This window comes from Ochlerotatus camptorhynchus, unplaced genomic scaffold (genome assembly GCF_037179485.1).
Source record: "Ochlerotatus camptorhynchus isolate MF236.1 unplaced genomic scaffold, CSIRO-AGI_Acam_v1.1 ptg000056l, whole genome shotgun sequence".
NCBI lineage: Eukaryota > Metazoa > Arthropoda > Insecta > Diptera > Culicidae > Ochlerotatus > Ochlerotatus camptorhynchus.
The window spans coordinates 1,494,401-1,522,283 of record NW_027040546.1 but is presented as its reverse complement, the minus strand read 5'-3'; the positions used below and the strand labels follow the sequence as shown (position 1 = coordinate 1,522,283).

The window sequence follows — 27,883 nt, the reverse complement described above, 5'->3', positions numbered from 1 at the left end:
ATCGAAAGGTGTTCGATTCTCCAATCATACACACCATTTACACGTCACACGGCGCAGACGGATGTAGGTCTATCGAAATATAAAAGCGCCCAGCCCAACCGCAATTTAGTCCAGTCAACAAGTTTTGCGGCTAGCCTCGCACGTGTGCTGATTCAAACTTTGAATTAATTTCGAAGCTCAGTGGGAAGAAAATCAAAAGTTAGAATGGTTGGCCGTACAGTGCAAGTGGTGTTGACTTTGCTGCTGCTGGTCCAGATTCTGGCGGTGGCAGCAGCAGAAGAAGAAGGTTAGCGTTCTTCGATTTAGCGTGTAGTAGTGTGGTTGTGGTTTTTGGGGTCTGCTGTCCCCATCCATTCCCGAAACCATATGCTGAGAGTGCCAATTTTCGCCCTTTTCGCCATCAGAGTCCGATCAGAGGATGCATCCGCAGTCCTTTATGTTTGCAACGACGACAAGGCAGAAGCGTTCCTCGGGGAAGCTGCCAAAGCTTCGCTTTCAACCGGCTGACATCGAGCGGCACCAGGACTACTGGAATAACGTGGCCCAGAGCACGTTGGCCCGGCAGTTAGGCAAAAATCAACTCAACACCGAGGTGGCCCGGAACATCATCATGTTCCTGGGTGACGGTCTTTCGATACCGACGTTGGCCGCCACCCGGGTCTTCCTGGGGGACGAGAGCACCGAGTTGTCGTTTGAGAAATTTCCCTACGTCGGTCTGTCCAAGGTGAGTGTGAGCGGTTGTGGCTGCTGAAATATTCAATACGTTGACGTGGTGGGCGAAGTAAGATGTTGTAATCCGATTTATGTTCTTGTCTTTTTTGTGGATGCATTTTGCTCTATCTCTCGCTAGACATACTGTGCTAATGTGCAGGTTGCGGACTCGGCCTGCACGGCCACTGCATATCTTGCGGGAGTGAAAGCCAACTACGGAACCATCGGTCTGTCGGCAGCTGCCACGCTGGGGGATTGCCACGCTCAGAACAACACCGACTATCACGTCCAGTCAATTGCTAAATGGGCACAAGACTACGGTATGGCAACCGGTACGTATACAGTTGAACTCATGACAGTCCGGCTGTCATTTACTCCAGACCGACGTCATCGGACTCCGTCAATCATTCATCACAAGTCCGAGAACGAAGCCAATCTTTTGGCTTGTTTGCTCTTGCCACACCATCCAACTCACCCACTTTGCGTCGTCTTTTCTCACCACACGCACCATTCAGTCAGACTCTACCCTATTCTCGTAAGCAAATTAATTGACACAAATTCTTCTTTTGCCATGTTCTGCTGTGGGAACCGTCAAAACAAAAAACATTTAAAAAAAAAAACAGGTTTCGTCACCACCACCCAGGTAACGAACGCCTCGCCCGCAGGTGTGTACGCAAATACGGCCAACCGCAACTGGGAAAACGATGCCAACGTCCGGGATGACGGATTCGATCCGAACGTTTGTTCGGATATTGCCACCCAGCTGATCCACGGGGACGTTGGACGACGACTGAAGGTATGTACTTTATGTCTGGCCCAAGGAGTTTGTCATTTGGTTGCGGAACTGTTTGCAATGTCTCTTTAATTGTGCTTATGATTGGATGGTTTTGGGGAAGATGGATTTCGGTTTCACTTGAAATGAGTCAATTGCACTCTTTTCGCTTGATATGTGAGTTCATTTAAAGTTCAAAAACTTAGAATCGAGCGAAAATTTCGTAGTTCACGGTGTGAATTGGGAAAACTATTTTTACATGGCCATGGAATTTGAGGTTTGGGGAGTTTTGTTTTAATATTATCGGACAAAATGGGCCGAAAGGTTTCAGAATTTCATTATATTTTGATTATATCAAGGAAAAAAAATCAGAACATTCAAAACATGAACTATCCAAAAAAAATTAAATGAAGTTTTCTGATTTTCCTGGACATCAAATAATTTAAAAGTTAATAACTCATGAACCAAACATCTTAGAAAGGACGGTGTGTAATAAAATGATGAGGAACATATCTCAGCAATCCATAAAAAAAAATTAAAAAATGATTTCCTCGAAAATTCCAAAGATTTTCCCTGCGATTTTCCTTCAAAACATTTTTCAAATAGCGTTACGGGATGAAATGTCAGCCATTTCGCCCTATCAAGCAAATAACTCATTCTTTCATTTATTTATGAAAAACTAATATCACATCTGCTGCAAAATTCTAATCCGTAAATCAATTTCCTATTTTTGGGACAAATTTTGAACATTCATTGCCCTTTTCAAATAAAAAGTTTAGTGAACTTATCTTAATTTTCGATTTCAAGGCGCCATGATCTTGTCGTATTAATGCACTAACGAAAATCTACGCTTCGAGGGTCATTAAAAAATCGGATAATTGCATGAATTGAATAGACTTACCTTTTTGTAACATGCTAGCCTAATAATTCAACATCACACTTCTCATTCTTATTACAAATTTAGAAGATTTCACGCTTTATAGCGCTTTATCTCTATGGACCGAACTTTAGGGACATAATTTTGAGACGTGTTCCTAGTTATGGCCTACGAACTTTATTTGATAACTTTGTTTTGGTATTGGCACTTCTATAGGAAAATGCCATAAGCAAATGTCGGATTTCGTGGAACATAGCGGATCGTTTGTTATCCTTTCACTCCACTGAAAAATCCCTTAGGTAAAAAATTAATCTTTGCGTGAAAGGAGAGGTCGACACGGTACACACGCTATTTCCAAGCAACCCAAATTTGTAAAGGATTAGCATTAGCATTAGTATTAGCATCGAACAAGTTGCACAATATCGTAGGTGCTACGAATTCAAAGCTATTAAGAGCAAGACGGATATGTATAACTGGACAGATAGTTAGTAGGAAATAATTACTATCTCCCAGATAAAGACATATCCCGCTTCAACAGTTAAGGATTGTCCTGGCCACGTCCTTACAACTGGTAGGAATAGGAAATAGTCTAACATTTACTTAAAAGAGATGCAGAGAACTCTACGACCCCTCATAAATGTCTCGAGAATTTTATAAGTATGGAAGGTAAGCCATAGGAAACACCCAGTCAGTGTTGCTGGAAAATGTAGATTTTTTTAAGTGTTGAAATTGCTGTCCAGAACGTCTGCTGGAAGATAATAAGCTACCCAAATTTGAAAAGGATCTACTCATATTCGTCAAAAGTAGGGTACCCCAAATTAGGTAAGCAAAGTTTAAACAAACAAGATGACGAATGGAAAACATCGACCTGAATCCGAACGAAGTTGTTCATTTGTCATCTTGTCAGTTTCAACTTTGTTTGTTCAATTTAGTGTAGTGTAGGATGTGAGTAGATCCTACTCAAATTTGGGTTGCTTAGCAATAGCATGCAGTCAATCCTCCCATCAAAACAAACTTCATGGTAAATGAGACCACTCATATTTGAGTACCGTTTTTTCAAACTCGCAAAAGCGTAGGGCACTCGTAGAATGAGTAAATTTTTATCAAATATGAGTAAATTTCATTCAAATAGTGACATTTACTCATATATGAGTGGGATTTACTGGGATTTTAGTAAAAATTTACTCATATATGAGTAAACATTTATTTATTCTATGAGTAAGCCACGGTTTTGCTATTTTGAGTGAACGTGATTTGAATATGAGTTAGATTAATTTACCGTGCAAGACCTTCCAAAAACTATCAAGCTGAACAATGCATTAATAACTTGGCTACAAATCAGTTTCTTGTCGTGTTTGCCGTATTATAGGCTTAGATAATAGCTTCTTTTATCGAACTATGTGTTGAAAATAGCTGGAAGTGCCTATACATGCAAAGAGAAAATCTAGGAGCTTATGCATTGTTCAGCTTGCTAATACGTGACTTGACAGTTCGTTATATGTGTGTTCGTGAGATGATCTATTTGGCTTTATTTTTATTCTAAAAGCATAGTGATTATGTTATCTGGATCAACCGAAAAAACACTGCCTCTTTCATCCACATTAGTTCTTACGTGAGAAGTAAAAGTAACGTCAACAATGTGTTTACGTATGAACTATTAGAAGTGAAAAAGAAGCGCGATTCCACATGCCGAAACTCTGTAGATCGAGGTTCATCTTCGATCGGACGAAGTTGCATCCATTTATAGACCCAATTTGAGTACATTAGACCGACATAAAAAATCATGAAATGAAAAAAAAACTTGCCATCCCATGAAATCGTAACAATGATTCATGATTTCGTCATGGAAATTCATGGTTTCATAATGCAGTGGAATCAAGACCGCTACAAGCGTTACACGTACTTGGCAAACCGTGTTCATAAACCGCACTACATAGGAATCTCTTATACGCCTTTTGTCTTCCATTTTATACAAGTACTGATAGTCTAGTGGTCAAAGAATGGGTTTAATGATCTCAAGGTTCTTAATTCGAATCCAGTTTTTGAGGCCTTATTTTATTCTTTTTACATTTTTTGGATAAAAGTAAAACCCATGAACTTAGATCATGATTAGATTTCGGGTCATTCATGATTTTGGGAATGTTTGCTGCGCTACGCAAAAGTTGCTCATGATATCATGATTATAATGAATGTAATGAAAATCATGAATATAACATATAACATGAAATTACACTTTGTTCATGAAATCATGAGTTATTTGTCTCATTTCGGAGATCGTATTTTATCCCGTGTAGAATGTTTTTATGTTAAAATGGTGAGGTTAAACAACTTTCAGTCGTGTCTTATCAATATCCAAATAATACGAATATCTAAGCTTACATGTGGACAGTGAAATATCGACTGCAGCTCAATCATTACATAAGATAGGTATAAAATGTAATTGAAGGTGTCATATTAGACCGAAGTTAGGGACATATACCCTACACTTTTCATGGATTTCTTAAATAATTTCCTTATCATTTTACTACGCAACCACTAAATAGACATGACCAGCGAATACAAATAAATAAAGCAGATAGATCTATAGGCCAACATTAGAGCCATTTCCCCTACATAGCTTGATCGGAATCGAGAGAAGACATAACAAAAAAATTCCTATTAACACACGTGTATCATCTTCGGCTTTACTTCGTGATGCAGCTGGTCAAAAATTTGCTCGTTTCCTTCTACCGCCCCGAGTGAGCTGTGTCACACGAACTGTTTGTCATGAAAAAAACGGAAGGAGATTTTATCATTATTGCTTTACAGTTCTGACATAGCGTTATCATTCGGTTCGTTAATAGCTTGACAGGACACGAACAAGTTGCTCATCAAACACACATTTAACGGTCAATTTAAATATTTTTTAGTTTGTAGTGCCACCACTTTTGGCGCGCATAAAGCTCTGCCAATTAAGATTCGGTACGCTTTCAATCGTGTGTATCTCTGAATCTGTTCGTTTTAGAATAAAACGTTATTAGAAAAATGTTATGTATTTTTTGTTGTTTAAAGATGCAATATGGGTTTGCGATTTTTATTCCTCTTAAATTAAAATTCGAACTTTGGGCCAGGCTTGCCTAAGCTTCTCGAACTGAGATTAATCGTGAGCTAGTTCATCCCTCACATATAAGGAGCAATGATGTCAAATCCAAAGAGCGCAAAAGAGCTCGAGCTCAGATTGATGCTCAAGCTGGACTTCCACAAACACGCATCGCGATGAGTGTTTCTATCTCCGACTCTATGTATGTATTCCCGGCATAGCCCAATATCTCTTGAATCTCAACTGCGATTTTAGTTTTCGACACAAGAGATGGTCCGCTATACGATGACAAGACAGTTGAAATGCCGAAATTGTGGTTCAGTTTACAAACACGGGAGACATTAGGTTTTGCCTAAAATAGGGGCGTTTGCCGAGAATATAGAAAGTTACCCTACGAATACAATTGCCACTTTGGAGTTACCGAATATATGCATAGTCCATTCTATGCGTACGAGTATTGATGGTCCGAAAGTAAGGATAACAATAACAAACCATTTTTTTTTGCCTGAAGCGAAAGTGAGGATAACAAACTTCGCCCTTGGAAGTGGGATACATTCCATAATGTTTTTTTTTTCTTCATTTCTTGGTTGTGCACTTTTTTCTCGAATACAATACAAAACCACTCATTCATGCGCACTGGGAGAAGCCATCAAGAGCCAAGCTCTCTACGAATACATCACGAAGCTCCAAGTGTACTGCTTTGCGCGAGCGCATCACGAAGTTAAAATTTCTACTCGGTCGATGTACAGTGCACTGGCAGAGTCGATGTACACCCGATAACGAGCTCTGCATCCCTCTCAGCGATGCGGGTTGGAAAGAGCCCAGCTTGAGCATCAAGTATAGCTCCGTGAGATCAAAATATATCATCATCAAAAAATGCTGGAGCTCAGCTTATTGATGACTCTTGATGGAGCTTGTGGCAAGCCTGCTTTGGGCTTAATACGTGCCATCAGCTTCTGTACAAGCTACTGATCAACCTGCTGCTTTTTTTTGAGTATCTGACCATTGTAGAATCCTTAGTCATTTTACCACTCTTCTTCAGTTTAGCTTTGATGATACCCCAATACATTTTGATTGGGCGGAAAATCGGGCAGTTTGGGGGCTCATGCAATTCCAATTTGACATACGTTTCATCGTCCATGAGGATGCATCCGTTGAATTTGGTCGGCACTTGGTCATACAGCTTTCGGGCCCGCGTTTTGGCCGTTATGTTTTGCTTTACGGTCCGGTTCGGTGCTTAGTAGCCCGAAACTTGAAGAAACCTTCCTGAATACGTATATTCCGAACTGTACTGCAAACAACACCTAGTTTGTTGGCAGCTTCCACGTCAGAAAGTCCTGGATTCGCTTTGAAATCCTTCATGACGTTCTGACGCAGTTTCCGACCCACTGTACCGCTTCGACACCTTGATTGCGTCTTCCGGGAAACAGACAAACGTTCCTTCAAACATTTCAGCACTGCACAGACGGTTATTTTGGCCATTTTATAGTAAACTACTATGCGATCCTTGTTCCCCACCATGTCGGGTTCTCGTGTGTAAAATTCATTCTTTTCTTTTTTGATAAATTTTGCACAGGATTTCAAGAGATAGACATTGTAGACAAATTTCTGTCAAAATATTCCAGAACCAAACCACTAGTACAGCGCGTACCGGGCATAAAGAAGTGGACCGATTCTAAATTGGCAAGGCTTTAGTAAATTCCTTTGCGATTGACGTTTACACTCTACTGCCATCTGTTGAGCGTATTGCCCATCACAGTGTACGCAACAGATGCCGGTAGTGTTCAAGTGACGATGTTTAGAAGTGACTTTATGTTTGGTTTGGTGTTTAAAAGTACGTGATATCCGTGATATGTTTCGCTCCTATAATCACATACTCAAACTGTGAATAATTTCATAAAATTCAGAGACGCCAAATAGCAAACAATTTTTTTTTAACTCTTGGAATTCCATAAAACTACACCTAATTGTTCCCAAGGAGCAATGCACCAAGTTTGTGCCGGAATTTGGCTATTTTAGCTGACGCATATTTTTTTTTCAAAATAGCGTACTCCTTATTTTTCAATAAATCATAGCTAGAAAACGGCTCATCTTATCGGAATGACGACTAATACCCCGTTCACATTACAGCGTATATCACGTGATATATGCTGTCTTGCAATGAGCACTCATACATCTAGTTTTCACTGGAAATCCTATGTATGATTGCTCATTGCAAGACGTGATATAGGCTGTAATGTGAACGGGGTATAAGACAAATTTTTAGGAAACTGGATTGTCTTTTCAGCATAAAATTCACACTTTATAAAGTCCCAATTTTTTGTCTTAAAATACACAAACATGAAATCTGTTTAAAACTTCAACCACAAAATAAGTACATTTTAAAGATTTTCAAGCATATGTCTATTTGACAGCGAATCAAAAATTCTCACATTTCTGATATTCGACACAATGGACACTTTAACATTGACCAAAACCGTAGCGCTTGAAGTAATTTTTTTGGACTCTTTTTCATTCATATTTTGCTTTGTTTCTTAAGAAGAAAACATTTGTTTGAGTTCAGATAATCATTTCCTATGCACAAATTACGTAATTATTGCGTGATAAAAAAAGTCCCAAGTTTTTTACTAAAAGCTGATGTTCTACAATTTTGGTCAATTTCAAAACCAAACAGCTTTATTTTTTCTATGGGGTTTTCTGTCCGATTGGTCATTTTAATGCCTTTGCTTTTAAAGTTGAGTGCAAAGGCCTAATACATCTCTTGATTACAGTAATATTCTTAACGTTCTAGACCCAGATTAGGATTGTTGGGCACAAGGGCGTTTTTTTTTAATTAGGGCGAAGTAGGGATCGTTACATGATGTGACTCATCAAATAACATGAGAATTCAGAAATAAGATCAGGGTCAGATGTCACCATAGATGGATGAATTCTTCTGGACGTGTAACCACATACAAACAGACACAACTCTCGCAAGTTGTTCATCGAACAAGCATTTAACGGACAATTTAAAAGTATCGTAGTTAGTAGTACCGCCACCTGTGGCGCGCAAAGTCAATTCCCTTGCGTTTGACGTTTACACACTACCGCCATCTGTTCTGCGTAGTGCCCACCACAGTGTACTCAACAGATGGCGGTAATGTTTTAGCGACGATGTTTTACAGTGTGTTATGTCTGTTTGTCTGTGGTGGAACAATGCTACTGATAAATCCTTTTTTTTAATATGACTCACGCTTGATCAGCGATTCAGAAAATAACGAGCTATAACGTAGCATGTTGGTTGAATTCTTCCAGAAACATCACATCATTTGAATAGCTTTGTGCTAGAAACATCGTCAATCGCAGTGATTGTGAGTTTGTTGTGAGGTAAGGGGCTCGGTGGCCTAATGGTGACTGATTTTTCTACTGAGTGCCATCAAATGGATCTCTGAGCATTTAAGCAGTTCCACGCCAAAAGACGAATCGGAAAAAGTCGACCTTCTCCGATTTGCATAAAACTTTACATAATTGTTTGTTATGGGCAGTGCTTCACATTTTTGCTAAATTTCTGCCATTTTTGACATTGTAAAATTGTCAGAATGGCGATTTTAAATGTTTTCGTGTTTTTCGTCTGTTGAAAAAAACACTCAAACCATCATTTATGAAAATTATATCCGATAAAGCCATAACAAATGAAATGTTGTATTCTTATTGGTTATGATGTTTTCTGATTATATACTAATTTAAAAATTCATATTTCAATAACTAAATTGTCTGATCTTCACGCATTTTTTTCTACATTCATCGAGCATTATCAAAGTAGCCCTAAATCAAAATAATGATGTTAGGTCACTAGGTCACATGACTTGACAAGTTCTGATCATTATTTGTTTAAAAAAAATGAGTAAGAAAAGTGAAATTGTACCACAAATATAGTCCTAATTTTAAGACCACCGAGTTGGAAAACAGTTAACTACCCTGGGACTAATTCAAATTTGTTAAACAAAGGCAAGGGAAATATTTAAAACACTATGCCTCAGAACTAAAAAATATCTTGCTAATTGAAACACTTTCAGCCAAAGAATTCTAAGGATAAAATTTTTCCTAGCAGATTTCTTCTTCTTTCAAACAAGAACAAAAAAATATTGTTGTTTTCGAACGAACTTTCAAAAATTTCAAAGAATATTTTACTTTTCTTGAAATTTGACCGGATATTTGGGGTTTAGAACCAAAAACAAGATACAGACACAATCTAGTTCCGATATACTCTCATCTTTGCATATGAGATATATTTTAGATATCAGCTACATTTTGTAGTATCATAAATATTTGAACTGATTCCCAGTAAATCCAGAACTTATCGGAAGTTGAAGTCGTGGCATGAAAAATTATGAGTGTAGACAATCGATAGTCAAATTTATTAAATGCTCTCGCCCAGTTCGTTCAACACGTCCATGCTACGTAGTTTGTCAGAATTTATCAAATCTTAGAGCCGGTCGATTTATACTATGCACAATCCGGCTACCCGGGAATTGCACGTGAGCTATTGTTCGATTGGTGCGATTGGATGCATGTGAGTAGACAGGCGATCACGTTGAAACGTGGTGTGCTTTACAAAATATCAAACATAGATGCCGTGATTTCGATAGAACATGAAGTCGCTTGACACTTAGCATATTAGATTTCATTGTGTTTGGTAAAGTTAACTGATACTAAGTGCTTTTTGTGGCTTATGAAATATATATTGGTTGACGGCAATACATAATGCTACGTTTAATTGATGCCGGTGGCCAAAAGGTGACCGTTTTTGCTTGCTGAGCATAAGATAATGAGATTTCTGGCTCCTTTTAATATTAAAATTCTGAGCACCATAGCGTTTCTAATAAGTTTTTTTTTTAATTGAACAATATTGCAGAAAATCGCTACTGATAAACTAGGTCGAAACGCTCCGTTTATCATTGGTAAAAAAATATGACGCATGTGTCTGATCCACCTTTGAAAACATTCTTGTCAGCTTCCGGGGATTTTATTCTATTTTATTAGCTTCCTGTTCCCAAGTTCAATTGTTGGTAGCAGTGATTTATTGTTATGTAGGGTGCTTGGTGGCCATAGAGCAATCGTTTTTGCTTGCAGAGCAGATGATCGTGGGTTCCATCCTAGGTCTCTCACTAAGTTAATATGGCTATATTTATTAACTTTCCAACGGGAATCCTGAACTAATTCACTCTTCCCAGTATCAAAAATGTCCTTCCATGACGCGACAGCCGTGGAGATGCAGAGGTGTATACGATCTTTAGTATCAACAGATGATGATATAACAATCACTTCTCGATGACCGTTAGAACGAGAAACTTTAAAGTTTGTTTGGGAATCACAACGAAACTAGTCATTAGCTTGCCAAAAATACAAAAATTGCTTAATTTTCATCAAACCAAGGAGAAAACTATGCAGAACAACATTGTTCATGATTGCAAATCGATTTGACTCCTGCACAAAAAGCAAAATCTTTGAATCCAAAGTTACTTCTGTGGAATAGAATTGACAGAAACGGGGAGTTACGAAATTTGCGAGGAGGAATGTTCGATGGAATCCGTTCCAGGAGTTCCGGAAAGTCCACATTGCCGATAATTAGGTCGAAGATAAACCGTGGTCTGGGTAGCTAGGAAGAATGACTGTAGCTGACGTAAAGCAAAACTCATGAAACTTTTCTGAATCGGTTCAATCACGAGAGTATGCGTAGTGTAATATATAGACCACACTTGGGAAGCATATTCTAAGATACTACGAACCAGCGAGCGGAATATTGTCTTGAGGCAATACACATCGGTTAAACCAGAAGCATGACGACGAATGAAACCAAGCACAGTGTATGTTTTGGCAGTTATGATGCTTATGTGATCACAAAACGTTAACCAGGATTCGATCGTAATGCCTAGATCGCAGAATGAGCTTATACGTTCTAGGAAATCCGGTCTCATGCAGTATGGATGAAGAGTAACGCTATTGCAGCGGGTGAAGGATATCACTTTGTATTTTTTGCTGTTGACTCGCATACCGTTGTCGCCGCACCAGACTAGTAAACGATTAATATCTTCTTGTACTGCAAGACAGTCGGCAGAAGAAACAATTACACGAAAAATTTTCAGGTAATCAGCATAAGACAGTTTGGACGATGAGAGCAGCTCACACAAGTCATTTACATAGGTGATAAAAAATAAGAAGACCGAGAACACTGCCTTGTGGTACGCCAGATGAAGTGTCGAAGGTCCTGGAGCGTATGGAGTTCACCACGTGTTTGGTAAAAACTCAGAAATTTTTGATATTGTGGCAAGCAGCTGAATAATTTCGGTCCGTTTCCCACACATTTCCCAAACCTTAAGTTCACCTGCAATTCTAGATCATAAACAAATGCGTTCAAATTTGGGACAGTTGTTGGGGACCTCTATACACATCGGAAGAGCAATGGGGAGCAGGGGATTGTGATCCACCGTACAAACTTGACCCACCCTAATGTAGATAGAGAATGGTTAGCTCATCCCAATCTCCATTTATTGAAGCTTGTGTTCAGTTTTGCTGGTACTTGTCAATCACGGTCATTTAAGTTCAAGCTCAATCTGGGACTATTTTTTTTATTGATCGAGATTCCGGCCTAGTTTGTTTGAGAACTTTACATTTAACTAATCAAAAGTATAACTTTTTTATATGTTAAAATAAAGGAATTCATTCTTCAGAAAAGTTGTAACTCAGCTAATTTCGAGCAACTTTTTTTAAATGAACTTTTTTTCATCTCTTAAATTGAATTATAACGAGCAAATTTTCTAAATTTCTTAGGTTGTTTCTTAAATAATAGTTGTTTTGTATATTTATTTTTTTTTATTTAAAATTTCTCAGGAAAGTTGTTTACAATAACTTTTAGAACCTTTGAAGAAGCATTTTTTTGCTAAGAGCTATTGGAGTTTTTCTATTGAAAATACGCCTATTTACATTTATATATCTGGTCAAGACATGTATTTAATGTCATTTAAAAATCCATACATCATTATAAATAGTAATTCTTTAAAATTAGAGGTAAGGATGGTATCGAAAATAAGTTAACAACATATTTTTCTTTCAAATCATATAAAAAATGATGTTTTATTCGAAAAAAAGATTGATATTTTATGGTACGAGAATGAACTTGAACATTGTGAAGACCGGATGAATTTAATATTATTCCTTCACGAATTTTCGAATTTTTCATCGAACATTTTTCATCAAGTTCCGGACAAGTGTTTCATCACATTTTTTGGACGCTTTTGCCCAAATTTTTTTTGAACTCCTGCATATTCCCAGCTGCTTTACCAGTCTTTTTGAAGACCCTCTTCACAATCGCCCAGTAACGTTCGATGGGCCAAGGCTGACGAAATTTATACCCTTTTCCGTGAGCCAAGAGAGTTGTTTTGGCGTAGTGCGACGACGCTATAACCGGCCAAAACAGTGGAGGGGTACTATGCTTCTCACATAAAGGCAGCAACCTCTTCTGCAGACACTTAGATCGATAGAGTTCCGCATTTATAGTTTCGGTAGTGTAAAAAATGGGAGACTTAAAACCGCAAATCGACCAAATTTCTCCACTTGAATCAACCTGTCCGCATCGCTTACATCCTCCCCTACGGCGGTAGTATAATATTGTGGACCTGGAAGGGTTTTTGAGTTCTCATTCACATAGGTCTCGTCGTCCATCAAAATGCATGCATCCGGTCGCGGCAAAATTCGCGAATACAATTTCCGGGCCCTTGTTGCAGCACGTTGCTTTTGTTCTGCACTTTGGCGATTTTCTGCTTCTTATAGGTCTTCAGGTTGTTCCGTTTCTTGATACGTTGGATCATTCCGACGCTCATTCCCGCTTTATTGACCAAATCACTTATCGACATTGATTTGTTCTTCCTAATTAGAGATACCACTTTCTGGTCCAGTTTCTGGTTGGAAGATCCGGGTTTTCTACCTCTTATACTACCTACTTCTTCTACCTGGCAGTTCATCCAAAGAATAGTGTTCCCCAAACTTGTTTATGATGGATTTTACACTCGCGTGATGAATTCCAAAGCGTTTCGTCAATTTTCGTATAGTTACACCCTTTTCACTTAGCCATGTGTCCAAAACCTTAATTTTCACTTCATTTTCAATGCGCGACATTTTGGGAAACGAAGAATTTAAACCGTAAACAAACGAAAGATGACAGTCAAACGCATCGGATGCAGTGATTAGCATATTAAAACCATTTTTTTTTTTTTTTTTTTTACTAGTAAAATTTGTTTTATTCGGAAAGTTAAAAAATAATTACAGTACAATCATTCAAACTTCGTTTTCCAAAGCAAATTCTAATGCGGTTACGTCGATTACATTATTACATTGCATAATAAAGGTGACATATTTTATGAACAATTTGAGTAATTTACATTTTTTGTTTGTGTCTATATTCCTTAATTGGGGCCTCAAGAGTTCGTCAATCGAGAGTCGGCGCCATCCATTGAGTAGAGTTGTTATCTTTCGCTTCAGTAGTCTCCAAGCTGGCTCTACCCTTACGCATTCGCTGAGCTTGTGCTGCAATGTTTCACATGCAGCGTTGCAGTGCAGACAGTTTTCTCCATCGGCTCTGTTCATTCGATACATCAGTTTTCGGTGCTCAAGCTTTCCGTTGACCAACAGAAACAAGGCGCTCCGTTCATTCGAGTTCAGCTTTCGCATGGATATGTTTTTCCAGATTTGGCGCCAGTTCGCTGTTGGATGCTCACGAGTTACCTTCGGTGCTTCAGTTTGGCCTATGAAATGGTTATGAATGCTATCGGCGGAGAGGTTTTGTTGGATTTGCGGAGGGAATGTTGGGACACGATGGAAAATGAACAGGTGGGCAGGAACTCACAGTCTCCCAGTGTTGGTGAGTTCTTTGCCGTTAATGTTCACGAAAAGTTCACTATTTTGCTATACAGAAATTCAAAACAAAAATTTTATCTGCGGATTTGAACAGTTTTTGACCTGTTTCATACTACCGGAAGGTGTATGCTGGTCACAAATGCCGTGCCAAACTGATTTCCTACTCAATTAATCAATCTTTGATGTGAAATTCGCTAATAAACACGAGGCGCATTTCGTATAGCAAACATGCCATAACAAAATGGGCATGGTTCATTTAAGTAAACAAACTAACACTTCTTCCGACTGTTACACCTATGTATTAGCCGTCTCGACACGGTGGGTTCTCATCACGCTTTCCAGACGCTGCTTGAGGACACGAGAGAGGATTTTATAGTCGAAGTTGAGTAACGAGATCGGCCTGTACGAATGCGCTGTTGGATCGTTTCCCTTCTTTTTTACTAGCACGATCACACCGTCGACGAATTCGGCCGGAAAATTTCCCGAAAGTGCCTCATTTATGACCAGTGTGATTTCTCTCCAGATGACGTCGAACGTTTTGAGATAGAACTCTCGGGGCAGAGAGTCTCCTCCGGGGGATTTGTTCGGGCTGCTCGTCTTGATGGCTGTGAAGATATCGGCCGGAGTCGAGACGGCTAATACATAGGTGTAACAGTCGGAAGAAGTGTTAGTTTGTTTACTTAAATGAACCATGCCCATTTTGTTATGGCATGTTTGCTATACGAAATGCGCCTCGTGTTTATTAGCGAATTTCACATCAAAGATTGATTAATTGAGTAGGAAATCAGTTTGGCACGGCATTTGTGACCAGCATACACCTTCCGGTAGTATGAAACAGGTCAAAAACTGTTCAAATCCGCAGATAAAATTTTTGTTTTGAATTTCTGTATAGCAAAATAGTGAACTTTTCGTGAACATTAACGGCAAAGAACTCACCAACACTGGGAGACTGTGAGTTCCTGCCCACCTGTTCATTTTCCATCGTGGGCCGGAGTAATTTCGTTCATACAGGACTCACTTACCGGATCGTTTTCTGGGATCACCCTCTCACATTCGAATGTGTCCGCTGCTTCCCTTTCCGTCTCACCCGCAGCGTATAGTGATTGGTAGAAACCAAGCATGTACCGCTCAATTGCGCCGGGGTCGTCGATGAGTTGGTTATCGTTGTCACGCAGCTGTGTGATGGTTGTTCGTTTCCTACGCCTGACACCCAGCTGGAACATCGAGATAGGTTCTCCAGAGATAAAATTTTCGTTGATGCGCATGAAGGATTGTGTGAAATTTCGCTGGAGGGTCAACATTTTTGCTTTCACACGGTTTATAGTTGACAGCATCGCAGGATTTTGATAGTATCTATCGTACGCTCGTCGTAGTTCTCCATAGAGGCGTTGATGTTCTTGATTGAATTCGTCGAAAGCAGCCTTTGACTTCCAACGGAAAAAGGATTTTATTTTGGGCTTTGCGCACGCTAGCCACCACTGCATCCATGAAGCGTAATTCCGCCGCTGGCGGGTCCAGAATTGCCAACGCACTTGAAATTCGTGAATGTTGTCTGGTGTTAATAAATGGGGACGGAGCGACCAAAACCCACGACCTGGCTCGCGCCCTGATTGTGGGAGGCAAATTCGCGCTGTCACGGCTTTATGGTCAGAAAAAGAGCATACATGCACATCAGCTGTTCTTAATTGACTTCGAAGGCTCTGGCTGACGTACATACGGTCTAGACGAGACGACGAGTTGTGTGTGATGTACGTGTAGCCGGGGATGTTTGGACAGAGTTGTTCCCAAACGTCGAGAAGCTGCAGATACTGTACGGATGCGAGAAGAGCGGGGCTGTGATTGTTTCCCGTTGCGTCACGTTGACGTAGGACACAGTTGAAATCACCCGCTACTAGTGTGCGTTCTGTGCCATGGCGGAGGTAGTAAGCAAGAGTATTGGTGAAGAAACGCTCCCTCTCTGCACGGAGTGCGGTACCAGATGGAGCGTACACGTTGCATATTGTTGTGTTTTCCAGTTGTAATGCAATCAACCGTCCGTCTAGGCTTTTTTCGACGTTTGAGAATCGCAGATGCTCCTTCAGCGCTATTGCCGTCCCCCTTCGTGAGTGATCCACATTGCACACAACAGTGTAGCCGGGCAATGTGAGTTGCTCGTTTTCTACTTCTTGAAAGAGTGCGATGTCTATATCCAGCGTGCGTAGAAAGGTTTGTAGTGCGTTGAGTTTTGTCGAGTTGGTGATAGTGTTGATGTTTATCGAGGTGATATTGTAACTGCAGAGAGCCATTATAGTTCGCAGTCTACCTCCTCGCTCGCATCACCGTCATAGTGTTGTCGCTGTTTCTTGCCTGGAGGACGACCACTACGGCGCTTGCTGCTTCCAGAGGCAGATGACCCATCGGATTCGTTACCATCGGTAGTTTGTCGTGTGACCATTCTGCTGACAGAATTTATCAGAGCCGGCGGCGCCATGAGAGTAGCATTTTGCTCGGACTGATTTGTTTTCGCCAGCTTTGACGCAATTGGGTTTTGTTTAGGTGACTTCGGAGCAGCGAGCGTAGGCTGCACGCTCGGTTGTTGGGATGGTGGATTTTTACGTTGTTGGTTCGTCTCAACGGGCTTCGGTCCGAACGGTTTAACGAGAGGCGATTTCTCCTTCGTTGCAGTGGGTTTCGTGGCGTTGGGTTTTGGCGCGGTGGGATTCGGGCCGATGGGGTTCGGGCCGATGGGACTCGGGCCGATGGGTTTCGGTCCGGTTTCTTTTGCTACATTGGCATATGTCTTCTGCACAAGTAATTTCTTGTTTTGTACACAAGAGATGCCATTGTGGACGAATTCGCCGCAATGACGGCATGTTTGCAGCTGTCCGGAGTAGGTCACATTCGTTGACTGACCGTCGATAGTGACGTAGCTTTCGATGTTACGTTGCAACATCATGCGCACAATCCGAGCGCCGGTCGGGCGTCCAGCAAAGCGGTATTTGCTGTCCCAGACTTGCTCGGTCACCGAGAGAACCTCACCGTATGCGCTTAGAGCTCGAGCGACTTTTTCGTTCGTGGTGAGCTCGGACAGGTCCGTTAGCTTCACCTCTACCGATCCATCCTCCAGTGTGATCCGAAGCTTGTACGTTTTGCCGTCGACCTCGATTTCGTGGATGTTGTCGTGCTCGGCAACGATTTTTTGTGCCAGCTCCAGGTCGACAACCTTCACAAAAGCGCATCCAAGAGCCCTACTTGGCTGGAGCCGGAGCACCTGCTCGTATTCTAGACCCAACTCGATTGCAACGAAATCATGAAGCTCCTCGAAGGACGGCTTCTTCGGCACGTTTTCGTAATGAATACGAAACGTGTTTTCGCGTCGGACACCCATCGCGGCGAAACTACGCGGCGACAAGAACTCGCGAAACAAAACTCTTCAAAATAAAGAAAACAATATAGCTTGCGAATGCCTTCCAGCGAGAATAAATCGACTGCTTCGCTTGGAAGTTGAGCGCTAACTGAAACCATCACAAATACGTGCGTACAACGCAAAATTTCCGATACATTCCTTATGCTATGTTTTAAACTTCAATTGATAGGACTTTATTGATTATTAAACGTGTAAATGGGAATAATTTCTACATAAAAAGATATACAGACAATGTTTTTTTGTAAAAAAAAATACGTATCTCATGAAGCTTCAAAACCAGTGCTGTGGTTGTGGGTAGTCAGGGGTAGTCGAAGACTATCTAGCTCCAAACCGAAAAAAAAAAGTTTCCAAAATAGGTAAATATAGCAATCCAATCAAATAACTAGCATCTCTGATGTACATGTTCAGGTGGAAATTGAAAAAAAATGGTAAATTTAAAATGACAAGTACAGGGAAAAATGATGAAAAATTATCATTTGTTCATTTTTCAAATGTTGTTTTATGAAAAATTGGAAAAGCATTTATTTCGGCAGATTTGTAAAGTAATGTTCTATCGGTTGGCGTATTTGGATTTTAATTTCATCTATAAATGACAATGTTACAAGCGTTCAAAACCTAACACTATTTCACCATTCATATTTTTTGATTTGCACCCCAGTATTGTCGATAAAGACGTAGTTCTAAATATTGAAATAATTTAATTTGAAGTAACTAACGCCCATGATACACATGTTGAGGGAAACATAAAAATGGATTTAAAATGGCTTGCGCCCCTGATAAACATGTAACGACAACAATGAATCTTAAATGGTAAATTTGTGATGGCCTGTGCCCCTGATCGGGGAAAATAGATAAAAATGTTAAATAGTACCACGGAACTGTTAATAACTAATCCGGTTGAGATTAACCACTAACGGTGCAAATCCTTACCGGCGGACAAAAGTTGGCACTACTTAGTGGCCTAAGATAGAAATTTGGACATGATAATGCTTTCAAAATTCTTTCACGGTGGGCGATAAGTTTGAAGTAAAGCTCAAAATCAGTTCGGAAAGTACTGATTCACTTGAGAATAGTTCGGAATCATCTTGAAAAGTACTGAATCACCCAAGAAAAAAAATTAAATCACTTCGAAAAGTAGTTAATCACTTCATAAAAGTTCGAAATCACTACATAAAGCACTTAGTCACTTTAGAAAAGCTTGTGCTCACTTCGAAAAATCCTGGATCACTTCGAAATGTATTGTTTCATTTTATAAATGTTCACAATCACTGCTGAACGAATTGAATCAATTCAGACCAGTTTGGAATCAGCTCAGAAAGCACTTAATCACTTTAGAAATGTTAAAAGTCACTTCACAAAGTATTGAATAACTTCAGAAGATTGGAAACAGTTAAGAGAAAATCAAAATCACTTTGGAAAGTACTGAATCATTGCGGAAGGTTCACTTCGGAAATAATTGAATTACTTAGGAATGCACTAAATCACTTCCGAAACGTTCGGAATCACTTCGGAAAATACTGAATATCTTCAGGAATGTTCGAAATCACTTCGGAAATTACTGAATCATGTTCACTTCGAAAAGTAGTGAATCATTTCAGAAAATACTAAAACACTTTAAAACCAAGGTTGCTAAGACTCATTTCAGCTAAAACAATGTTTTTCTAAATTATGAAATAATTAGATGCCATGATCAAATTTTGAATTGGTAGGATACAAGAAGAGGTTGCAAAGAATGTGTTTGACATATTAAACCTGTTTATTTCACTTCATGAGAGTCACAATCAGCGATTTTTCACAAACTCACTCACTCACTCACTCACTCACTCAGCGATCAGCAAATCGCTGATTGTGACTCATAGAAAGCAAAATTTACAGGTTTTATGTTTCCAACGCATACTTTGTAACCTCTTCTTGTAAGTTACAAGTAAAACATGCCATCATACCATCTTTTGGTTTTATTATTCCGAAAAACATTATTTTAGCTGAAATGAGTCTTTGCAACCTTGTTTAAAACATTCTGAATCACATCACAAAGTGCTAAATCACTTCAGAAAAGTTTAGAATCCCTCCGGAAAGTGCTGAACCATTCCAAAATGTTTGTAATCACTTCCGCAAGTATCAAATCACTTTGGAAAGAGCTGAATCACTAAAGGAAAGTTTGAAATCTCTTCAAAAAGTACTGAATCACTTCAGAAAATCTCGGAATCTCTTCGGATAATATTGAATCACGTCAGAAAATGTCGGATTCACATTGAAAAATACTGAATCATCCCAGAAAGTTTAAATCATTTCCGCAAGAACGGAATAACTTCGAAAATAATTGAATCAGCTAGGAATGCACTGAGCCACTTCAGAAATATTTGGAATCCCTCCAGCAGTACTGAAGCGCTTCAGAAAGTTCATGCTCACTTCGAAAGAACTTAATCATTTTGGAAAATATTGACTCAATTCAGAAAAGCTCGCAAATTCTAAGGATAGTATTGCATGACTTAAGAAAAATCCTGAATCTCTTTGAAAAATACTTAGTCTTTCCATAATGTTAAAAATCACTTCCGTAAGATCTGAATAATTTTGAATCACTTCACAAAACTTTGGAAAGTACTGTATCAATGGTTTAAAGTTTTCAATCATTTCCTCAAGAACTGTATCTCTTCTGAAAAATTGTAATCACTTGGGGAGCACAGAATCATTTAAGAAGATCATTTCTGAAAGTACTGAAACCCTTTAGAAAATCTAGGAATCAGTTTTAAAACTACTGAATGACTACAGTAATGCTTCAGAAAGTACTGAATCACTTCTGACATAATCTAGCATGAGAATGATTAACCTCTCGTGGTTGCGGTATTACAAAATCTCCTGTATTACACAGAGAAGCAACAAACGATGCATGGGACTAGTATCTGCAAGGTGTAAAAACTGGTGATCTCATACTTTACGATAGGCAATAACAGCGCCGATCGCGTTCAAATGTATGTCAATTTGCGAATGGTTAGGAATGTGTTGACAAAATGATCGCTTTGTGGAAACCGAGAAATCCTCCTCACTTCCATGCTTTTTTTCAATATTCAACAGGATTCACTTAAGGGAGTATTAATTCCTATCGCTTAGCCATATTAGGACTCAATTGTGAAACAACATAGATGTAGTACAGTCATCTCTCAATAACTTGATGTCGACTAACCTGATATCGAGTTATAGAACCATAGTAAAAATGAATGCCATGGCTACTACGATAGCAAATTAAGATGAGATTTTTATTCCATCACTCTATGGCCCCTTCAATATCTAGTTGTAGAGAGTGCACTGTAGTTATGTTTCCAAAAACGAGATCTATCTGTTCTGACATCAGATTATGTGAGAAAAGTTTGGAATCCCTTGGAAAAGTTCAGAATTATTTCAGAAAGTACTGAATAGCTTCAGAAAAGTTTAGGATCACTTTGGAAAGTACTGGACCATTACAGAACCACTTCGAACAGGACTGAACTTTACAAAAGTTTTAAATCAGTTCGGAAAAAAATTGGAAACACTGGATCCGTGAATAGCATCAGAAAAGCTGCAGTTCAGTAGGGAAAATAATGAATCGCTGAAGGATAGAACACTTTCAGAAGTAATGCCACAAACATCTCTGCTTGTTATTTCAGAGATTCACGTAGCTACGATTGCGTTATTGACACGCTCACATGCTCGGGGAATTTGGCATTTCACTTTTGCTAAAAGTAGCAAACGTTGGGTTCACGAGATTCCCTAGATAAAAGTTTCCTTTATGAAAATAAGGTTCTTGTATGAAAAAGTCACGACATGGGATGTACCATTTTACAATAATCTACACACTTAGAAACACCTAATCTTACACGTAAAGGATGAGACGTAAACAAACTGCTCCGAGACTGAAAAGTTCGTTACTCGTCGAAAAGTACGTTTGATTGAGCTGAATTTAGCGTACGTGTTGACTAAATTTTGTGTCAAAATTTACAATCGTATATGTCTTGAGGCTGACACACCTACATTAACATGAATTTTTCTAAGCGTGTAGTTTTGGAAACTTTGTTTTGCCCACGAATGCTTATGATTTTTTTTTTTTTTTAGAATTGTTCAAGGTTTTCTTGAAATTTTGAGAAAGTTTAGTATGATATGAGATAAATAAAAAACGAAAATTATTGTGCATGTAAAAAGTTGGCGGAACTTTTGGAAATTAATCATAATTTCAAAAAGGTAGCCCAAGTAACATTTCAGCAACCATTTGGCATCCGCTCTGATTTATGATGGGTTTATAACGGCAATGATCAATTCATTTAGTTTAAATACAGCATTTCAAAGTGTTAAACATTCCTGCATAGTAATTCAGCTTTTTGCTGTTTTAAAAACCTTTTATAGTTTGGCAAGAAAGTCAAAAACTGTCTTGTTTTGAAAATTAATTTAAAACAGTTTTCAATCTCTCCTTGCAACTGTTCTGTAATTCAAGCATAAACGTTATTAGCTATTGTTTATTAAGATCTTGATAAAATACTTTATAAACGTGTTCTATCATAATGAAAGCAACCATAAAACCATTAGGTTTTGCATTAGAGCAAAAAGCATTTGTTGTTGCTTTTTAGGCTTTTTAAAGTGCATCATAAACTCCCCAATTACTCTGTTTACAAATTGAGCTTAAAAGATGGTTCCTCAGAGTTAATAAAATCCAAATTGATGACAAGGAAATCTCGAAGAATAGACGAAGTAGGATGAAAAACTCAAGTCGATTCCAGAAAAATTTATTTCTTTAGAAGAACCAGCACACCATCAACGACTAACCATCTGGCGGAGAAGAGTAAAGTGAGCGTGACCCTCGCATTCATAAAACATTGTCGAAAGTTTAAAAACATACCGGCCTTCTCCAGATCTTGCGAATGGATGTCAATGGAAATAACAACCCACAGCAAACCACTGAAACTGTTAGTTAGCGGAGATTAGCTGGTTTCCGATCCATAGCAGCGATTTTATTCGGCAAAAGAATCAACTCTTCGAAAATTTCATTCAAGCGTAAATCCCTGCATCGTTGGATGGTTCACTTCTGTAACCATCCGGAAGAAGGGGATCTTTATCGGGAACGATTGCTGTTCAAAATGCGAAATGTTTTAAAACAATATCGCAAACTATCTGAGTAACTGCTTCCAATCCATCGGGAGAAAACCACGTGGAAAAATCCTGGATCTCACAGCGCAACTATCGAAAGATAAACAAACTTTGACGTTTAACTTTTTGCAGGCTACTTTGCCTCCATAAATGCTGCCATAAATGTGAACGAGTTAGGATCAAGCAAAATGGCCTTAGATAAATACAATTCAGCCTGCAATTTTTCTTCATAAGAGCCATTTTAAAACCTTATGAATTTGTTAAGGATTTCTTGAAAGCAAAACAACTTTTTCACAAATGACCCATGAAAATCAATTTGTTTGTCACCGCCATTTTACAATTAGTTTGCTTGCTTTTTTTTCAATCTTCGATTTTCAACCTGTATTTTGGTAAATTTACCAATAAGCAAATATTTAAATGCGAAAATCTTTTAAAAAATCTCGGCCTAGCTCGATCTGAAGATTTTTTTTTTTTTTCAAAGTTAAAAAATTAGTCAAATCAACATTTTACGAGGGCGTACTTATTTTTTTCGATGTTTTCACGTACATTTCACATAACATTTAATAGGCACTTAAAACTAGACCACTCAATGAGAACTATTGTAATAAATTTGGATATTCAACCAGATTTTTATACCATCAGTTTATATTTTAATTATTATGATAAGATCGGATTCATAAATCCTTTTCTATCTTGAACGATGCTTTCCTAGTGGATTTAGCAAGCGGCTAGGGAAAATGGCTCGGAAAGGGTTTTTATTGATGCTAAATAGCTTTTGTTGTAGCTTTCAAATGGTTCTTAATGCGTTCGTCATACAACCTTTTGCAGTAAATCAAACTTGAAGAGCTTTGCGAATACAACCTTCAGAACTTTCTACAGGGTGGGCCAACTAGACATATTCTAGTCTTAATGAGGTTTTGGTGGATGCATTAATGAAAAAAATAGCCTTGATGAGGGTTTTATGAATGTTGTTTTATAGTTGCTTTGTAGTATTTCATAAAACTTAAAATGATGCTTGGGAGATGTTCAAGGAGCATTAGAGCCATTTTCGGCCCTTGGCTTTTTGTTGTGTGGCAAATGCCATATTCGCCACCTGTAGAGTACGGTGCTGCTCATCATGCATCAGCGATAAAGTGCAAATGTTTTGCAACGTACCATATAACTTAAATAATACAGTATTTGCATCGTCATCAACTCCAGGGGCGGATGCATCGTTATTTTAGGCAGATTTATATTTTAAGGGCACCTGCCAATATTGGGTGCGACTACTTAGCTCAAATTTAAGGAATACAGCACTGTTCAAACCCTTGATGACTTTCATGAGAAACTTTAGTTCAAAGAAGTAGTGCTAGAAAACTAAATTTTAAGGTACACCCTAATTCAAAACATTGCTCTAAAATGAGAACGTTAAGAAAAAGTAACTATACTAACTTAAGAGAAAGTAACTATACTTCTGCAAAGCTGCTTAGAATTCATATTCCAAAAATTTGAAAGTTATAAATATCAGTTAATTTGAGGACCACCCTTATGATGACAAGTACCAACATAAGGAATATTTTAAGTACAAAATCTTCACTGAAGACCCAAATCACCTAGATATTGGAACAAAAGTATAAGAACATTTTTTTAATCTGTCCTTAGGGTGGCCCTCTGAAAAACCATCATTTGCGTGTAACATTTTTAATTGAAATTTCTTATGAAAGTTAGATAGACTTTTAAAACATTATGTGGGTAAAACATTAAAACATCGCATGGATCTCTTTATAAAGAAGTTATACCCTGTTATTTTCGAAAAACAATGAACTATGGAAAATTAAATAATATATTAAGGCGATTCTTTATAAGAAAAATTTCAATAATTTTTAATCAGCAAAAGGTATCGACAAGTTTTGCGCGGTAAAAAATGCGTCTTCAAAAGCTCTTAAAGTTATATCCAGACACCTTTGCTGAAAAATTTAAATATTAAATAGAGCAAAAATACTGGATAGAGACACTCTAAGTTAATTAAGGAAAATTGCTCCAATTCGGTCATTAAGACTTATGAAAAAATTCTCCATCAAGTATCTTGAAATTACCTGAGCTACACCTCTGTCAAAATTGTTTACCTATATTTCTACAAATAAAAATAATAAATTTTTGATTTCAATAGTAATATCAACCACCCTAGTAGCACAAACATAAAGGCTTAACTGTTAGGAACAACTTTGTTGAAGACTTTTCTTTGTTCTAATGTTTCAATATCATGCTATGAAAACATCTATTCTGCTAAATTCCCATTTTGGACCACTGTTCCACTGCACAGTGGTCCAGAAGGCAGATTTAGGTGGAATTATATGTTTTAAGCCTGAAATTGAAACTTTAGAGAAGGAAATTTTAAGAACAAAAACTTCTTCGAAGACGCTAAGTGTCCAACTATTGAAACAAATGTACTAGCACATTTTATTTAAATTTGTCATTAGAGTGGTCCTATGAAAACCATCTTTTGCCAATAACTTTTTTATTTGAAATTTCTCATGAAAGTCATCTTGTAGAGACTTTTAAAACTCTTTAAGACGAATGTTTCATAGCGAAATTTGTTGCCTATATCTCTTCTAATAAAAAAGATAAACCCAAATATAGTAAAATGTATGAATAAATTCAAATTGATTTAATACCAGTTTAAAAAATAACACAGCTCCAATTTTTTCACATTATTAAGAATAGCATACGCGCATACTTTTTTTTGTGTTGCCCCAACCAGAGATATTAACATTTGAAAAGTGCATATGTTAAGTATAAAAACGTCAATAACTCTTGATCGGTGAAAGATATTGACAAGCTTTGTGCAGCAAAAAATTGTGCCACCTTTGCTGAGAAATTCGAAATAAGAAAACTAGAGCAAAACAACTGTTTTTTAGAGCCACCCTAACTCAATTCAAGAAAATAGCTCTAAATCGGCCAATTTAAGAGATACAACAAAGTTGTTCCAAACAAGTTGCTTGAAATTAGCTCAGCTATAACTTTGCCGAGGAATGTATACCTTAATTTATTCAAACAAAAAAGTTAGATTTTTGATTGAATGATAATAGGAACCACCCTAGAGCTCATTGTCATAAAAATGAGGGCCTAACTATAAGGAACAACTTTGTAGAAGAGACTTTTAGTCTGAAGTCTCAATTTCAGGCTCAAAACATATCATTCCACTTAAATCTGCATTCTGGACCACTGTGCCACTGGTAACGAGCCATATGTATGTAGCTGTCAGTGAACCCCAGCCATCGTTCAGCTCTCCTGACCGGTCATTTGATAAAATTTAATCAGTGCCCAAAAGCTACCAATATCAAACTCAAAACTTCAAAACAACGCCGTCACGATATCAGTTTTAATTAACTTCAAGCATCCTGTCGATTAAACCTCATCCAGCAGAGATTACGCCATCCAGTAATTTTCCCCAAACGGACGCAAATCAGCCCCCCAAGATCTCATCATAATCCTCCCGAACCATCTCAGCGCATTGGTGGTCTACCCGCTAACCAGAACTTCTATTCCCACTCTGACCGCCATCTCCTCCCTTCTTCCGACTTTCCGTAGGTCATAATGGGCGGCGGTCGTCGTGAGTTCCTCCCGAATACCACCACCGACGACGAAGGCGTCCCCGGCCAACGGACCGATGGCACCGATTTAATCAAACACTGGCTTCATCACAAACAATCCCACGGCCATCACCGTGCCGCATACGTACAGAATCGTGATCAATTATTGGAGGTAATTAGACACAGAGGCAAGAAAAGAAACAACTAGGACCAAGATGTTGGCTTTTTGCTGACCCGAACACGAACGTGGTCATTGTTATTCATAATAATTTGATGTTGTTGTCCTCCTCTCCGATCTAGGTCGATGAAGATACCGAGTACTTGCTGGGGTTGTTCGATGCAAAGCATCTTCCCTATCACATCGACGCCGACGCCAAGGTGAAACCGACGCTGGAGGAGATGGTCGGCAAGGCGTTGGATGTGCTGGAACGGGCCAGCCACCATCGGGGATATTTTCTCTTTGTGGAAGGTACGTGACTTTTCCGGTGATTGGTTGGACGGTGCGGGTGAAAGGCTGGAGAAGTTTTGAGTGTGCTTGTGCAATAATATTCTATCATAAATCCGAGCCGATGTTCTGGCCAGCTCGAACGATTTCCATAGAGTTACCAGCTGGTTTGGTTTGAAATTGTCTCCAGAGTTGTTAGCAGTCTGATAACCGCTTTAATGAACGTTGTAACTTTCGTTCGTCTCGCATGAATAGGAGGACGCATTGACCATGGCCATCATTACACCCAACCATTGCGGGCATTCGATGAGACGGTGGAATTTGCCAAAGCAGTCGAGCTAGCCCGTCAGAGGACATCCCTCGAGGACACCCTGATAGTGGTGACGGCGGACCATTCCCACACTATGACCATGAGTGGGTATTCGGTGAGTGGTTGAATTGCTTGAATTTTATCTTGAACTGAATCCAATTTCCCCTTTTCCCTGGTGTTTCGCATGCAGAGTCGTCGGAACGACATACTCGGTATCAACGATAGCCAACCGGCGGAGGATAGTCTACCGTATGCAACCATTAGCTACGCGAACGGACCCGGCTATGAGCGCCACGTAGATCGAGATGGACGATTGAACCTGAACCAGGTGAACATGCATGACCAGCGATTCGAGTTTCCCAGCACCGTCCCCCTAGGCCTGGAGACGCACGGTGGAGATGATGTGGCCGTGTTTGCTAGCGGCCCATGGGCTCATTTATTCACCGGGACGTTCGAGCAGAACTACATTCCCCATGCCATGGCCTACGCAGCTTGTGTCGGATCCGGAAGGACGGCCTGTGGCGATCAGTAGGACCCTGTTCCGAGCGACGCCGTCACAAAACTGAATGAATCTCAAAAAAAACCATTTATCAAAACAGCAATCTTTTACTCCGCATTACAACGGCTTCCCACCAGGAATTAAAATTGTGAATCGCCTTGAAAACGTGCAAAAACAAAAACTAAAAGGAAATTTAATTTTCTTCATC

General features: G+C 39.0%; 2 protein-coding genes across 6 annotated transcripts in view; one reads left to right on the top strand and one right to left on the bottom strand.

The window, feature by feature from the left end:
• Positions 1-27,883, bottom strand: part of LOC135717477 (peripheral plasma membrane protein CASK-like) — an 850,957-nt gene that overhangs the window by 320,763 nt on the left and 502,311 nt on the right. The gene's annotated exons all lie outside the window — the stretch shown is intronic.
• On the top strand, positions 148-27,862 carry LOC135717474 (membrane-bound alkaline phosphatase-like). Its single transcript, XM_065239565.1, has 8 exons — positions 148-286; positions 405-724; positions 851-1,043; positions 1,335-1,507; positions 26,420-26,593; positions 26,722-26,890; positions 27,122-27,291; positions 27,367-27,862. The coding sequence occupies exons 1-8, from the start codon at positions 205-207 to the stop codon at positions 27,706-27,708; spliced, it is 1,623 nt and encodes a 540-aa protein (XP_065095637.1). The 5' UTR covers positions 148-204; the 3' UTR covers positions 27,709-27,862.